Below are 16,345 nucleotides of genomic sequence, written 5' to 3'. Positions count from 1 at the left end.
GTTTTGTAATTGTTAAGGAAACGTAATTGAAACATCAACTAACGTTCTTTTGAAAGTATTCATGGTTTGTTTAAGATTTTCATAGCGTTAGGCTCGCGTTTATGATTTAGGTTTTACGATGAAAGTATGTGTTGCTTCACAGCTGCTTTTTTTCACTGACGTGTACCTCAACGTCATTAAACGATCAAATTTGGACGGAACAGGCGCGATGACTATTGTTTCAAGAGACCTTAAGACAATGGACGGAATAGCCGTCGACTGGTCAGCGAATAATTTTTACTGGACAGACGCTGGCCCGAACACTATCTCAGTCGCCAGGCTAGACGGAAGTAGCAGGTTCATATCACTTTTTTATCAATATTCCTTTATTATCCAACATATTTTAGTAACCTAAAACTTTTATAGTTGGTACGTTAGTCATAAAATGTATACCGAGTTCTAAACTGTATACCATTTTACTTTGTACTATGTTCTTAGGAAAGTGATAATCAATGCGATGTTGGATGAGCCTCGTGCTCTTTGCGTCCATCCATCTCGAGGGGCGATCTTCTGGACGGATTGGGGAGGAAAGGCAAGGATTGAAAAAGCTTTCATGGATGGAAGTGGACGAAAGGTGATCATATCAAAATATATAGTTAATTATGTAACTAATGATCTAACTATTCAGTTATGCTATTCTACTGTCTTCTTTTGGTGTCTGACTTGAAGTTTGGCTCTTCTAGATTCTTGTTCGGAAGAACTTGCAATGGCCAAACGGTCTCACCATCGACTATGTCAATTCTAAAATATTCTGGGTTGACGCCCATCACATGTATAACCGCATAGAGACTTGCGATTTTAACGGAAGGAATCGAAAAATTGTTGTTTCACCAGTTCCACATGGATTTTCAATCACAAATGTAAGAGAAGATATGTTGCAAACGAATTTAACTTGACGTCAGCTCCAGCGTACAGCATAATTACGTTTCTAATTCTAAACATTTTCTTTCAAATGCAGTTGAATGGTGTATTGTACTGGACCGATTGGCACACGAAAAAAATCCATTCAAGCGCATACCCCTATGAGCTCGGGAAAAGCAAGATAATCTTGAGCAGCGTGGAAAGTCTCATGGACATAAAAGTAAGAGACATAGACTCCGCATCAGTATAGCTGCAGGATAAAAACTGAATATGTAGCATGAGTTGAACAAAAAACATCAAATACGGTGACAGAACTTAATTTACAATTGAATTTTTAATGGTTTTATTTTCACTTACAGGCCGTCTCAGCTTCCAGACAAACGGACACTAGCTTATGTGACGTCACTACGGGATACGGAGGGTGCACACACTTGTGCCTTATGAAAGGTCCTTCTAATTACGTTTGTACTTGCCCCGACCCAGAAAACCCGGCCACAGATATGCCTGTTCTCGAAGTACATTCTGAGCCAGAAGCACGCAACTGTAGCATTTACCCTATTGCTACCAGCATAAATCCGACGACTATATTGGCTCATGGAAATAGTACAGTTTTCATTAATTTGATATCTCCGGACGCAATTGGCGACGCTAGTGATACAAGTACGTTCATTTTATCTTTCTCTGTATTAGTTGAAACCACATTGTAAAGAATAGTTTTATTTAATGTAAGGTACACTTGTGCTACAGATCAGTTTATATTTCACGTTCTTGCCGTGTTTCTTGCAACTGCTTTCATCGTCTTTGTGATCTTCTCCGGGTTTGGCTTCATAATGTGGAGGTGAATAGCGACTTAATGATGATATACGCCAACACTGAAAATTGTACCGTGATTATTGTGCACTTTTTAAACCTAAATTTGCTGTTATACGTAGAAAATTGAAAAGAAAGAGAAAGAGATCAACCGTCCCCGCCGACAATGGCGCTGTTAGTTTCCGCAACTTCACATATAGCGGAACTAGTCACAGCACTCTGCTTTTGAGTGGCAGCAACACGAGTAGTTCAACGCGTTTGACCCATACCCCTAGTATATGGCCTGGTGTGGAGCCACATGGAGACAGCCCTGACCAGAAATCGCTGATCGAAGCCCAGACGATCACGCGTACGGACGATTTTTTTCCCGGCTCCGAAGAATGCGATGAAGCCCCATATTATGAGACAATTCCACCCTACAGCCAGATGTCTACTCTTGAGGTTCCAGAAGACGAAAGTGACGATGTGGCTGACATCACAAGTGACGAGCTTGGTGTGGCTGACATCACACATCCCGCACAGGTGCAAGAGTGCATTAGCCACCATGTTAACGTCTCACATTCAACTTATGACTCTGATTCGGAAGATAGCTCAGCTAATCAAGTCACTCCTGAATCAAAACATCGACTTCTGCGCCCGCTTGTGGATAAACAGGCAAAAGTCAGTGTCACCACTACATGCACTGTTCTTTCTGAAGACAGCCTAAGCAATGCAGTCAGCAGTCCTCGTTTAGATGCAGAAGAAGGTTCAAATTATGACGAGGTGGATTCAGAAACCGAAAGTACGATCACTTCGCCTTAGAAATGTTGCAAGATAAGCTATTGAACATCGCAAACAACTTTGTAAAATGTGGTCTTCTCTACCTCCGTATTTATGTTCTGTTCTCTTACACGCAGAAGCTCCAGAAAGGCTGCTCGAAAGGCCGCATATGGAGTAGGTGACGGAATCGAATTTTGGCAGATACGTCCGCTATATTGTTTCTTTGATATATCTTCACTTTTTTGGTAGTTTCAATCAGTGTTATGCACGTATTGTTTAAATCTACCTGCATTTTAATATAGTTGATTATGTATTTTTGGTACAATTTACTCGTGGACACGACTTTGACTTCGATGTTACACAGTAGTAGGTTTGAGAATTTCCCTTTTGTTGTTTATGTTTTTATTTATTTTTTTCTTATTTTCGAATATGTAAGATATATGTGTGTTAAGTTTTTTGTGGTCGCGTTTTTTTCTGTACAACTTGTAATTGTGTCGTTGTTCGATACTGTCGTTTTCTATTTCTAACTCTTGTTGCCAGTCACGAATATTGTCCTTTTTATAAAGAAAATCATTTTAACACCACTGTACACAGCGTCCAATGCTTAAGTTGTAGCCTACAACGACTGGTGAATGGATAAAGCTTTTTACCAGAAGAAAACCTGTGATTTCGTTGGATAATTTACGCGAGTGTGTATGATTAAGTAGACTAACTTTAATTCGTGTGAAATATATATAGACACACTCAGTAAAAGGCTTGAACCCAGTTTTCACGTTTTAACGTGTTTAATTGACTTGTGAAATACCGTCTCTTTAACCCGTAGTGGCAAAAAAATACCCACAAAACTTTTTAAACAATTAACTCTCTCTATATATAAAAGCTGAACGACACTATCTCAAGGGCAGTTTAGAAGTATAGCAACCAAGGCTGCCACTCGTAGGGATTTTACCCTACGGTAGGGTTTTTTGGCCCCTTGTAGGGTGACCCTACGGGTTTTTCACCTTTACTCATAGATTTCCTTTTGTTTAAAGTAAAATAAAAATAAATTCAAATAATAAATTTACTGAATAATGACAAAAACATAGTCTACTCTAAACCAGGGGTGGCCAAACTGCGGCTCTTTAATGAATTAGCATTGTTGAATTAGACATGCATTTTCCCGGTCTAGACGAGTTGTTTGATCAGATTATGAAACAATGCGTTCTATCTGATGTAGTAACAATGGACTCATTGTTGTAACAATGGACACTTTAGTTAAGTAAATTGTCAGATTGAAGCTGTACGTCAGGGCTGACCTAGTTTTAAGCCTTGGTTGTGGTTATACTGTACTAATAATTGTAAATTGCAAAAAGAGTTGGAGAAGCCCAACAGGTGGAGACTGGAGAGTGAGACAGCAGAATCAGCAGATTGAGCAGACAGGAATCAAGTGATCTTGTTTTGTAGATTTACGACTTTGTTGCGCGCGGTGGTTCGAAGTGGTCCGTGTGATCAAAATGTTTGCTTTGAACTTTATGAAGCGATCTTATATCAAAGATAGTCATATCCACCATCTTAATGTTGACGAAAGCTCCCGCTGGCTTTCTATCCAAGAGGTTTATCCAGGCTTGATGGCAAGTGACACAATCAAAGAATTGCTACCTCATCAGAAAGAAAGTTTCTTGGAAAGATGTAGGGAATGGCATAGGGAGGCAGTGAAGCAATTATATCGAAGGATCAATTTAGATGACCCTGTACTCCAATTTCTTTCGCATTTGAAACCATCTGCTATTGTTAACGAAACTTCTTCAATCACTGCTGCAGCCACGATTGCTAGTGGACTTGCTTGCATTACAACTATGCTCAATGTTAATGCAGATTGACCGACAATGGAGATCACTTTTAGCAGATGAAAATATCATCTCTGGACAATGGAAAGGCAAGTCATTTGAAAATTTTTGGCTTGCTATGAGCAAAATTGATTCTTATAGAACTCTGGCAACATTTGTGCTGCAGGTAGCTGCTCTTCTACAGAGTACTGCAGTGGTGGAAAGAACATTCTCCAAGCTGAACTTAAACAAAACCAAACTGCGAAACAATCTTGGTGTAAATACTCTTGAGGCAATTATAAAAGTGAGTGAGAAATTTTCTGATAATTTTGACGTCACACCAAGACTAGCTCGGCTGCATGCAAATGCTAGACGATCATATGTGAATAAATATTCTGCTGATGATCGTGTTGTGCGGAAGAGGTGGAATTTATGGACAATGATGATTTTCCTTTTTGTTTTTGATCTCAGAAGATCACTGCCTAATTAGTTTCTTAGACAACTTTGTGATTTATATTCATAAATGTTTGTCATTTGATAATGGTACAGTAACTGTGGGTATGAGACACTGTGTTAACACTGCCTATTTGCACGTATGATACGGTAACTAGCTTATTTGTTGTAATTTATCATTTCCGTGATTTTAACACTATAAGTCTATTACAAGTCCTTCAATGTTTTACAGACAGTATTCCACTAACTGTAAAATTAATATTGCAATTGTTTAATGTTTTTGTGATGTTAGTTATGAGTCTATGACATTTGGCAGTCTGATGTAGCCTACTTGTAAAGGAATGTTTCGTACTGTGAGTTGTTTACTGTGATGCTGTATCGTGAGTTGTTTACTGTGATGCTGTATCGTACTGTGAGTTGTTTTATTTTTTTTTTAAATATTTTTTGGGTTAGAAGGTGTCTTATGATGGGCTTGCTTTAGTTTGATAGAGTTTGCTTGGTGTATATAGGGCCTATGCGTAATGGACCAAATCAATTTAACCTCAACATAGGCTTTATTAAACATACAATTCCAGTATCTACACAAACAAATAACGAATCAACCAAGCAATAAATATAATTAAAGTATAAATAAGTAAATAAATAAAAGTCCTCGTCACAACAAGCAAGGCAACCAAATGCACTACATACTGCAATGTTACAGGTCCCAGTGCACTAAGGAACGCCCTACATTGAACAGAGAAGCTGCCTCGGGCAATTCGCAATTAGTGATTGGTCAAGGAAGACCACAAATTATCACACTATGACAAATAACACATCAGGTCTTTTAGTTATGTAAAGCTTAGAATAAAATGACGAATGCGCTTTTTCAACTTTAAAGTGAAAAAGGAACAGCGTGGATTAGAAAGGGTGAGTGATGTTGCATTAAATTTGTGAACATTGTAGAGATGTGTCGAATCGAACCCGAATATCGACCATTTTAGTTATTTTCACGAATCCGAATTTTGCAGAATTTTGCAACTTTTATTTTGCATAGGCTATAGTAAAAAATGAACCGTAAAAGACTCAAGTTTTTGCTTGTAGCCTATCCTCCACTGAAAAGACAGTCAAATGCTTGCGAAATGTTTTAGTTAATTTTTGAAAGCGGAAAATAGGTTTAATTTTTTATTCACCAACAAAATGACAAAGTTAGGCCCCAAATTTGTCATTAAGCATAATTATCTTGACAGGTAATTTGATAAAGCGAGGTGAGCAAAATCAGCAGATTCGGATTCGAGTCGCATTCTCACCAATCCGACACTTTTTCCATTACGCACATCCCTATAACATTGTAAAAAGTTTTCAAACGAACAAAATTTTTTATGAAATCAAAAGTTATTATTGTTATTATAATTATTTAGGACCTTTGGCTCGAGTCATCAAAAAATGCGGCTCGAGTCAAGTCAATGACTTGAGTCATTACAACACTGATTTCCGAAGTTCAATTTCAACCCAAAAACACCCGAAAGTAAAATTTACCGAATGCGTCAAAGTTTTTGATTGTATACAGGTGCCAAAAGCACTTATTGGTTGGCACATCTGAACACGCTAGATCCTTTTCCATTTTAAAATTGAATTTTTTCCAGAAGTTTTTTCAGCATGGTGGTTGAAGTTATATAAATATAGGCCTATAGGCTACCATGCGTTGAAAGCGTTTTCCTGTTTTAGCAACCTTTTTGGATAAACAAACAAAAGAGATTCTTAAATTTTCTTTCAGTCGAGTACTGGTAAACCGTCTGTGAAAATTTTTGTTTCATTATAAAGCGAAATTACTAAAAATACAATTAATCAAAAAATCCTGCATCACAATGAAAATGAAATATCTCTAGCTCTTGCAATAGCTCGTTAAACTTAAGACAGCAATTTTTGGCCAAAAAAGTCAACTTTTTTCAAGTTTCAATTACATTTTAGCCTAACCTAAGAATACGACCAGGAAGTTTCTAACTTGCCGTTTGTTACGGTAATTCCCGCATTGAAAAACAACACCGCAATGCTGGCCTCTGATTGGTCTAACACAGGGGTGGGCAAACTACGGCCCGCGGGCCCATTTTATGCGGCCCGCGGGCACTTACAGAAACTCCTACTCATCACTTAGGCCTATTGTTTTAATTAAACAGGTTACATGACAAAATATTATTCCCTTTACGAGTGTGTTTTTCTCTTCACTTTCAGTGCGTAAACACACACACGTCAGTCGCGCATGTATTGCAACATGCTCTCAGCAACTAGCCGTACACTTCTCACGCATTGTTTGATTCAATTGGGAACAAAGCAGTTTGCTTGTTGTGCCGTGAGTCCGTGGCTGTTTTCAAGGAGTACAATTTAAAAAGACACAACCAAACCAAGCACGCAAACTTTGGACAAAATTTCATCAGTGAAGAAAGAAAACGGAAATGCCAAGAGCTAGTGAAAAAGCTGAAGAAACAACAGAGTGTTTTCACCAAACAGTCGACCATACAAGATGCTGCAACGGAAGCCAGTTTTATGGTTTCTTACAAACTTGCAAAAAAGAACAAGTCGTTTTCAGACGGTGAGTTTATCAAGGAATGCATTTCTGACGTAGCTAATATCATGTGTCCAGAACAGAAAACCAAAATGGATAGCATTGCCTTATCGAGGAGAACTGTGGTTAGACGTGTTGGAAAAATAAGTGACGATCTCATGAGTCAACTGAAGGATACAAGCAAGCAGTTTTTGTGGTATTCGCTTGCATTGGATGAAAGCACCGATGTACAAGACACTGCACAGTTGTTGGTATTTATACGGGGAATGGATGCTAATTTTCAACTGACTGAAGAGCAACTTAGTGTCGAGTCCCTAAAAGACAGAACAACTGGTAAGGACTTGTTTCGTGCTGTTGAAAACTGTATTGCAAGAACTGGGCTTGAGTGGAATAAAATGGCAAGTGTAACAACTGATGGAGCTCGTGCTTTGACAGGAAAAAATGTAGGGCTGTTGAAGTTGATCAATGACAAGATTAAAGCAGAACATCCTGGCCATGTAGTCCTGTAGAATTTGGTCTAAAAATGGGTCAACCTAGAAAAAATTCTTATAAAGACGTATTATATACCGTTGGAAAGATAATTTTATCAGCTTTTCAATGATAGGTTTTGTCATTTTTTGTACCTTGGGGAAAAAAGTTATGACCAAAAACGTGCCAAGGGGTAAAAATTGAAATTAGGGAAAACAATTTAACATAAAAATATGAACAAAAGGCTAGAAAGTAATGAATTATCAACAGAAAAGCAGGATATAGATGCAAAAGGTATAAATGAAAATAAAAAAGGAATTATATATCTGTTTCAGGGAGTAAGAGTGAGCAAGACGGGGGGGAGGGACCATTAGAGCTGTCGTTGTTCGTTATAACTTTATTATGTTATTGTTTGCTTACTATGGTCAGTTTTATTTACCTTGCTTGTTTTTTTAGATAATGCTTAGTCAAAAAGAAACAGCAATTTGTGTTAAGTGTAGAAAAGGCTATGTCATGTTGGAGCTTATTTCTGCGAGAGTGATAGTACCACACACCCTTTGGACACTATAATTGGTCATGCTTTGAAACTGGATTGTGAAACGCTGGTCGCAACTTTGCAGAAAAATAAAGAAAATGGCCATATTACGTACATCCACACATCATGCCGTACTTTCTTGAGAAACCATGCGAGATCCAAGAAACGTCCAGCCTCAAGCACTAAACAATCTAGTATCAAGAGAGTATCGACCCGGTCAGATCAACAGTCGTTCGACTTTAAAAAGCAGTGTTTTTACTGTGGATATAGTTGTATGTTTGATGAACGGCACCCTGATCGAAATAAATTTGAAGAGGTGCGGACAAAATCATCAGGAATATATTACGTAACACTTGCTTTATGCCAAAGTAGAGACGATGAACTTGCTAAAACTGTTCAGGTACGACTGCTTAGTGCACACGACCTGGTGGCTGCTGAAGCCAGATACCATGTACCATGCAGAACAAGGTTTGAAAATCCTGCACAGTATTCAACACCTGGTCGTCCAACATCCACTGAAAAAATGACATTGTTTAATGCTGCGTATAAAAAAATGGAAGATGATATGGACTTGTACACCGTTGCAGAGTTTCATTCCATGATGCAGGAACTTGGGGATGATGTATATTCATTGAAGATGACCCAAATAAAAATAATAGAAAAGTATGGAAATTCATTGCGCTTCGTCGAAAGAAATGGCAAGAGTAAAATTATTCTCCTTGACAGAGTGAGTGGAATTATAGGTGAAAAATGGTATGAGGAAAGATACAGCAATGTATCTCAGGAGACTGAGCGCATTGTTAAAACAGCAGCAAAACTCATAAAGTATGCCATAAAAAATCATGAACACGAAAGCAGTACGTATCCTTCAGTTGAAGATATTCTTGGCACAGAAAACCCCCATGTACCGGAATTGCTAAAAGTATTCATGAACGAATTGGTTATGGCCCCAGTTAAACAGGTAACATTGGGCACAATGGGCAGGAATCTGGACTGATTTGTCTATTGAACAGATTCTCATGAAATCTCTAAAAGGAAAAGGCGGAATCATCGGCAAGGGCATCACCGATAATGTATTAAGGGTGTGGACTAAAACCATGCACAGGTGTGCAGAAGTGACAGATGCACTCAGTACAGTCACGTCATTGTCAAATTCTGATGATAAACACAAAGAGGCATTTGCTGGAAGAATCAAACGTGATAATGATGATTTTGAAAAAGTACAAACCTGGTTTCGTTCACACAATCCATTTAAAGTTGGAGTTCAGCTTATGGCTCTAGACTCAGGGTTGGTTGATGACAACAACAGTGTGACCTGTGACCGAGCTGAGGAGATAGGGGCGTCTATCCAAGCTGAACTTGATGGTAAAACCTTTGCCAGCTATTCCTTCAAGAGGAAGAAGCAAATACGTACAATACAGAGCCTTTATTCCCGTGTGAAAATTGACCATGATACTATCACCATTGATCCATTAATGCTCTTTTTGAGATTGGTTGTTGTCATAGAGAGAAAGCCAGAAAACGAAATTGCAGACTACTTCTTCTACGAGTTATCACTGTACCCAATGTCACTGTTCAAAGATGGAGTTCTACGAACTGCGCAAAAATCAAAACTAAAGTCACACATCTTGGACAAAGTTGAAATGACTAAAGAACCGGACTCCACAAAAATTATTGATGGCGGTGCCTTGTTGTGGTGTTGTGACTGGAAGAAGAATGAGAAGTTCCATGAGATCTTCAAAAAGTACATCAGTTTTCTTCAGCATTTGCGCGCCAATGTTATTGTTTTTGATGGCTACAGGGTGTCAACCAAAGATTCAACCCATCAAAAACGCTCTGGTACGACGTCTCAAACTGTTGAATTAAATAATCAAAATCCTTGCCCAACTGAAAGCAACATCTTTTTCTCAAACTATACAAACAAACAAAAGATTTGTGTTGGCTTTATCGAAACAACTGGAGTTGAATGGTTTCAAAGTTCATTTGTGCCCTAGTGATGCAGATACAACAATCGTTCAAGTTGCTTTTGATTCGGTAGGTGGGACACCTGTAACTGTGTACTCCGACGATACTGATGTCCTTTGCTTGCTAGTGTATCATGCTATGCACCGCGACTATCCTGATATCTTCTTGACAAACATTACAAGAGGGAAAAACTGCCAGCAAAGACAGTGCTACAGAGTTAGAGATATTATTGAGAAGGTAGATGTTATTGTTTTGGAGTACTTGTTATTCGCTCATGCATTTACGGGCTGCGATACAACTTCAGCAGTTCATAAATTCGGCAAGATATCTGTATTTGAGAAGTTGAAATCAAGCAGTTTGCGAAATGTTGCCGATGTTTTCTACGAAGACGACGTGTCTCCAGACCAAGTTGGCAGGGCTTCGATACGGTTCTTCGAATTGTTAAACTCGTCTACGTATACTTTATTGCAAATCAGGAAACAGAAGTACGAGGAAATGGTCATGTCTAATCGTTCTCACGTTGATCCAGCTCTCCTTCCACCATCACCACGAGCTGCATATCACCACGGCCTCAGAGTATATCACCAGCTGAAAGTTTGGAGAACTTTAAGCAACTCAGATTTGAAACCCTTGTCATGGGGTTGGCAAAAGAAAGATGACATGTTTTCTCCAGTGATGACGGATGTAGCTGCTGCACCAGAAGATGTCTTGAAAATCATTCGATGTAGCTGCAAGGGATCATGTAACAGACGCTGCTCTTGTCGGAAAGCGGGCTTAACATGCACATCGTCATGCAAGGAATGTTGCGGAATGACATGCACAAATACTACAGTCGTGTTTGATGACGAATTGGGAGAAGAAGAAAGACATTTTATGGATGCGTTTGCATGATTTTGATTGAAATGTGTTTATATTTTATTCGAACTTAAAACTGTAAATATCGTTTTTACATCTTTACAGTTGGTTTAACCCTAGCAAGACCGGGCTTTTTTGGCACTCCAGGACTGGGGGTGTACAGATTTTTGGTGTATTTTTGTAACAAAATACCCTATGAAATAGCATTTTAACTAAACACATCTTCACTACGTCTTAGATAACTTTTATGTGTTGCTTACATGACCTTGCTTATAAAAGAAAAACCTTTTATTTCGGTGAAATCTCTCCTATTATATCCGTCTCGGTCAACTTTTACCCCCTTAAACGTGTGATAAATACCTCTTAATAAAGTTATGTTTTATTTTTTTGCTGTCCTATTGTTAGTTTGCTTTGCTGATAGTAATATTCCAATTTATGGTGTTGTATTCTGTTACGAAGGTATCGTATATTAGCTTATAATTGTATTATAATGTTTGGCAAAATAGTGTTTTACCCCCTGGCACGTTTTTGGTCATAACTTTTTTTCCCCAAGGTACAAAACATGACAAAACCCATCATTGAAAAGCTGATAAAATTATCTTTCCAACGGTATATAATACGTCTTTATAAGAATTTTTTCTAGGTTGACCAAAAATTCTACAGTACTAATGCCCTCATACCACTTCACTGCGTCATCCATCAAGAAAGTCTGTGTAAAGGTGCACTGAACATTAAGCACGTTACTGATTCAATTGTCGATGTTGTCAATCTTATCAGAGCCAAGGGGCTTAACCACAGGCAGTTCCGGGCATTGCTGGCAGATTTAGAAACTGAACATTTGGATTTCCTCTACCACAACCATGTCCGCTGGCTGAGCCTGGGCAAAGTATTGAGGAGAGTGTGGGAGCTAAGAGAATAAATCGTGATGTTCCTGGAAATGAAAAGCATTCAATGTGATTTTAGTACCAACATAGTTGATTAAGAGTGGAGGATGGACTTTAAGTTTGCCATTGATATCAAGGAAAAGTTGAACGAATTAAATGTAAAACTTCAGGGCAATGGTTTATTTGCACACAAGATGTACGTCCACGTCAAATCATTCCAAATGAAGCTGTCATTGTTCCTCAGACAAGCTGGTAACAACAGGTTTTGTCACTTTCCTTTGCTGAAAGAAGCAAACATTTCTGGTGAACTTGCAGCAAAGTATAAAGTTGAGTTGGATACCTTGGCTATCGAATTCGGCAGAAAGTTCCAAGACTTAAAGAACCTGGAACCGCAGTTTAATATGCTCAGCTCTCCATTCACTACAGAAGTTTATTCGGGTCCTGAGGATTTACACCTGGAACTGCTGGACTTGAAAGTAATGTGTAATGAAAGTAATTTACACCTGGAACTGCTGGACTTGAAAGAGAAGTTTAAGTCAGATTCACTGCCAAAATCAAACTGTACTGACACAAAATTCTATTTGCAGATGAGACAGGGTATCTTGAGATGAAAGGAAGCACTTCTGATATGAAAGTAACATTTCTTACTTCAATACTTCACTTAGCTCCTAGCTTTACACATACACTCACAAATGCACTGTTCTTAATATACGTTTAAAGCAAAATATTTGATACAGTATAACTTATCAATACAGAGACAAACAAATGGAAGCCTGTCTTCATCTCAGGAATTGAAAACTGGTATGTATCTAACTCCAAACTTGCAAACAAAAGATGTACATACTAATTCTATTTAAACTAAATTAATGCCTTTTTATCAAGAAACAATCTATTTACTTGAATTTCCAATATTTTGCAAAAAGAGAACACAAAAATTTGCTGCAAATATCATATCTTGCGAAATTCCCGTTCATTGGGATTCTCACAAATATGCAAATGCGTTACTGATTTCGCAAACAATTCCCCATTACTTACTGTAACCATTATGATAGATCAGGACAAACCTTCGCCATCACTCGGATTGAGCAATGTGCAAAAAGAAGTGTGGTTGCGATGTAAAATATTTGCTACAGATTTAGTTAATGAGTGTGAAAGATTCATACTAAAAACACTTCAAAATCAGCTACAGAAAAACTAACTTTTTTAAATACAATACAGTAAGATCCCGGTTAAGTTCGCGACTTGAATCTGAGCAGTTTGTGCGAACTTATGTGATAGGTGTGAAATCAGCAAATATAGTTTTGTAAATACAGTTAGCTACAAAATAGGTGTATTGTTATGATTTGTATATATCAGAAAAACTGAAGGCGCTAATCAGTAACCATTCAAGACCGATAGATGCCTCAATTGAAGTTGGGCTAAATTTTTTGCATGTACAACAGACGCAATTTGTAAATAATATGTGCAAATATGCACCAATTAACGATTCATGATATGTTTAATAAATTGTGAACTTTAATAGAGATGTTTTTTAACTTTTCTATGACAAGTTGACATGTTTTTGATGACATGATAAACTGCTGAAAAAGTTCAATCTAGATTTTGTAATAAATTTTGCGAACTTAAATGGGATATTACTGTAACAGTCATGAATGCAAAAGTGTTAAAAAGAAGCATGTGATGCCTTTTCGATCAATAAACAGTGTACTAGAGCATTAGCACTACCTTGTTTAGAAATGTTTACTTAAACTAATGAAGTCCAAAAAACTTCTATTTAATTTTATTCTGTGATGTTCAGATGAAGTGGGATATGTCAACTTCAATGACCTTGGGGCAATCACACAAAAAGATCCAGGTAAGATAAGCAATTGAGCATGAAAAAAGTAAATGATAAATACACACAATAATCACATTCAAAATAAATCCTGTTTTTAAATTATTTTTACACTACTATATTTTACAGCAATCTAAAAACTATTGATTTCAAATAATACAAGAACCTTGCCAGACTTTACCTTGACAGCAAGAATTTGTAATAAACAAGGAGTATCTTTGTGGTGACATTCCTTTGTTTACGCCAGTTTGCCTCGCGCACAATCAAGCCTCTGTAATTAATCGCCTTAATTGCTTGTTGCCGCCTTAAATGTGTTGGTCTCGTCTGACATTTCAGTAGTAAGCATTTCACAACATCATTTCAGTAGTAAGCGCAGTGTCGAGTTCATATATAAGTATTATGTAGTATAAGTACTAAGTAACTGATTTCTATTTGTTTTAGGATTGTTCTGTTTTCATTAAAGCCTAAGTTACTTGAATTTAGTGTTTAAGTTTCGAGGTCATAACAATCTTATCTTTTGACTTAAGAGTTTCTGTTGTAATTCTGGATGACATTAACCATATCAAATTTAGAGTTTTCTTTAGTGACAGTTTTTATTACATTTATTCATGAGACACTAAACCATAAAATGCAAGCATTTTACCAACCTGGCAAAGAAACAGAGTTCCGATCTCTGTGATAGTGAAATATTTGCTAGGTTTCCTTTTTACCATCCCTACACAAATGTCATTGCTAGCTACAGATGTATCATCAAAGTTTTCTTGTATAAATGATTGTTAACTAATGAGTAATGACTAAACAAATAATTTTTTTATTTGTTTTATTCAACATTGTATCATGTATAACCATGTCTTTGAGCTTTACCGCTTTTCTGCCTTTCTCATCTGCTTGTAAAAAAATAATATAATGTTAAATAGCATGTATCATACTTTCATTTCACGGAATTAATGGCAAAAAATAAACAATAATATATTTACAATATAGGTTTATTTTTATTAATACTTCAACTGAAACTGCAATAAAATAAACTACAAGATCTGTGAACGTGGTGTTATGTAGAAAAATTTTATGCCAAAATTGTTAAGTTCTAATTATGTTATGCAGATTAATTATCACAGGTTTGCTGAGCAACTGTATTTGCAAAGTGAGAGTAAGGACAAGAATAAAAGGTCTATAAAATTAGGTCTGCATTTGCAGGAAAATCTTTCTTGGAAAATCCACATAAACACCATGTTGCAAAAACTATGCATGAACTTCAGCATATTTAGAAAGACAAACCCCTATTTCATGTGTCAAACTCCCGGCCCGCGGGCCACATCCGGCCCGCTTTACAATAAAATTTGGCCCGCAAAGTTTTTTATACATTGAACTATTTCCGGCCCGCGAGATCATTGTACAGTATAATTTACTTTTTTCAAGTAAGAAACAAGATTATAACAAATTGCACAAAAGAGTAGCACAACAGTTCTTCCACCATACGATACAATAAGTAGATTTAATCTAACGCTTGTAATCTGGGTTGCCTTTTTCTTTATTGATTCTTTATTGCTTTTGGAAGGAGATGAATGCAACATAATGACGTAACAGAAGAATAATCAAAAATAGCCCAGTGAAAACTGCTCTTATTCAGCAGCCTCAGTTTAATTTTGGCAAGTCTAATAGTACGGCAGCTTTCAATATGGCCAAAAGAAAAGTAGATATAGAGAACAGGTATTTTCAGGACCGCTGGGAAGCGGAGTATATGTTCAATAGCATCTCAGGAAAACCGGTTTGCCTCATTTGTGGCGATAGTGTCGCAGTAATTAAGGAATATAACCTAAGACGACACTATGAAACCAAACATCAAGATAGCTTCAAAAACTTAAATGCAGAGCAGAAACTGCGGAAGGTAGAAGAGTTAAAACGGAATCTGACAACGCAGCAGACATTTTTCACCAAAGCGAAATCCCAAAGTGAAGCTGTTGTGAAAACAAGTTTTGAACTGGCAAAGGATATAGCCAAAGCAGCCAAACCTTTTACAGAAGGAAAATTTTTGAAAGACTCTATGATGAAAGCGTGCGACCTTTTGTGTCCAGAGAAAAAGAAGTTGTTTGCAAATGTAAGCCTTAGCAGAAATACAATTGTTGATAGAGTCTGCGAGATGGCAACTGATGTAAAAACGCAGTTGATTGAAAAGGGTAAAAGCTTTGTTGCTTATTCTCTCGCCGTTGATGAAAGTACGGACGTGACTGATACGGCACAGCTGGCTATTTTTCTCCGTGGAGTAGATTGCAAACTATGCATTACAGAGGAAGTAATGGGCATTAAATCAATGCACGGGACCACGACAGGGAAAGACATATTTCAAAATGTATGTCAATGTCTAACCGACATGAACCTTCCATTGGACAAACTTGTTGGGCTTACAACAGATGGGGCACCGGCGATGTGTGGTGAGAAAAAGGGACTGGTGGGAAGAATACGGTTAAAGATGCAGCAAGAGAACTGTTCTGGAAAGTTAACAGCATATCACTGCATCATAGCCTACATCAAGAA

At 37.5% G+C, this 16,345-nt stretch overlaps 2 protein-coding genes and 1 long non-coding RNA gene across 7 annotated transcripts in view; all 3 read left to right on the top strand.

Moving 5' to 3' along the window:
• LOC143445240 (low-density lipoprotein receptor-related protein 4-like) overlaps positions 1-3,058 on the top strand; it is a 34,815-nt gene extending 31,757 nt beyond the window's left edge. For all 3 annotated transcript variants that reach the window (XM_076944188.1, XM_076944189.1, XM_076944190.1), the window contains 8 exons: positions 143-336; positions 478-613; positions 723-899; positions 998-1,120; positions 1,260-1,560; positions 1,648-1,738; positions 1,833-2,491; positions 2,607-3,058. In XM_076944188.1, the coding sequence (XP_076800303.1) occupies positions 143-336; positions 478-613; positions 723-899; positions 998-1,120; positions 1,260-1,560; positions 1,648-1,738; positions 1,833-2,491; positions 2,607-2,647 (1,722 nt within the window). In that variant the 3' untranslated portion in view covers positions 2,648-3,058. The remainder of the gene's footprint in view (positions 1-142; positions 337-477; positions 614-722; positions 900-997; positions 1,121-1,259; positions 1,561-1,647; positions 1,739-1,832; positions 2,492-2,606) is intronic.
• A 339-nt stretch (positions 3,059-3,397) lies between these two features.
• Positions 3,398-5,208, top strand: LOC143445042 (uncharacterized). Its single transcript, XR_013113787.1, has 2 exons — positions 3,398-4,384; positions 4,462-5,208. It is a non-coding gene; the product is annotated as an uncharacterized LOC143445042 (long non-coding RNA).
• Positions 5,209-5,536: 328 nt separating this feature from the next.
• Positions 5,537-14,848, top strand: LOC143445040 (zinc finger BED domain-containing protein 5-like). Of its 3 annotated transcripts, none has more exons than XR_013113786.1 (3): positions 5,537-5,636; positions 13,775-13,831; positions 13,940-14,848. XR_013113786.1 is itself a non-coding variant. In XM_076943844.1 (3 exons), the coding sequence occupies exons 1-3, from the start codon at positions 7,251-7,253 to the stop codon at positions 13,945-13,947; spliced, it is 417 nt and encodes a 138-aa protein (XP_076799959.1). In that variant the 5' UTR covers positions 6,831-7,250; the 3' UTR covers positions 13,948-14,848. The 3 variants fall into 3 exon arrangements, 2 of the variants coding, with proteins under 2 accessions (XP_076799958.1, XP_076799959.1); XM_076943844.1 differs by lacking the exon at positions 5,537-5,636 and adding an exon at positions 6,831-7,602; XM_076943843.1 differs by lacking the exon at positions 5,537-5,636 and adding an exon at positions 6,829-7,602 and having other exon boundaries at positions 13,775-14,848.
• The last annotated feature ends 1,497 nt before the right edge of the window (positions 14,849-16,345 follow it).

The sequence above is a fragment of the Clavelina lepadiformis genome, chromosome 2, assembly GCF_947623445.1.
Source record: "Clavelina lepadiformis chromosome 2, kaClaLepa1.1, whole genome shotgun sequence".
In the NCBI taxonomy this organism is placed as follows: Eukaryota; Metazoa; Chordata; class Ascidiacea; order Aplousobranchia; family Clavelinidae; genus Clavelina; species Clavelina lepadiformis.
The sequence above is the reverse complement of the archived record's forward strand: the minus strand, read 5'-3'. Positions and strand labels throughout refer to the sequence as shown.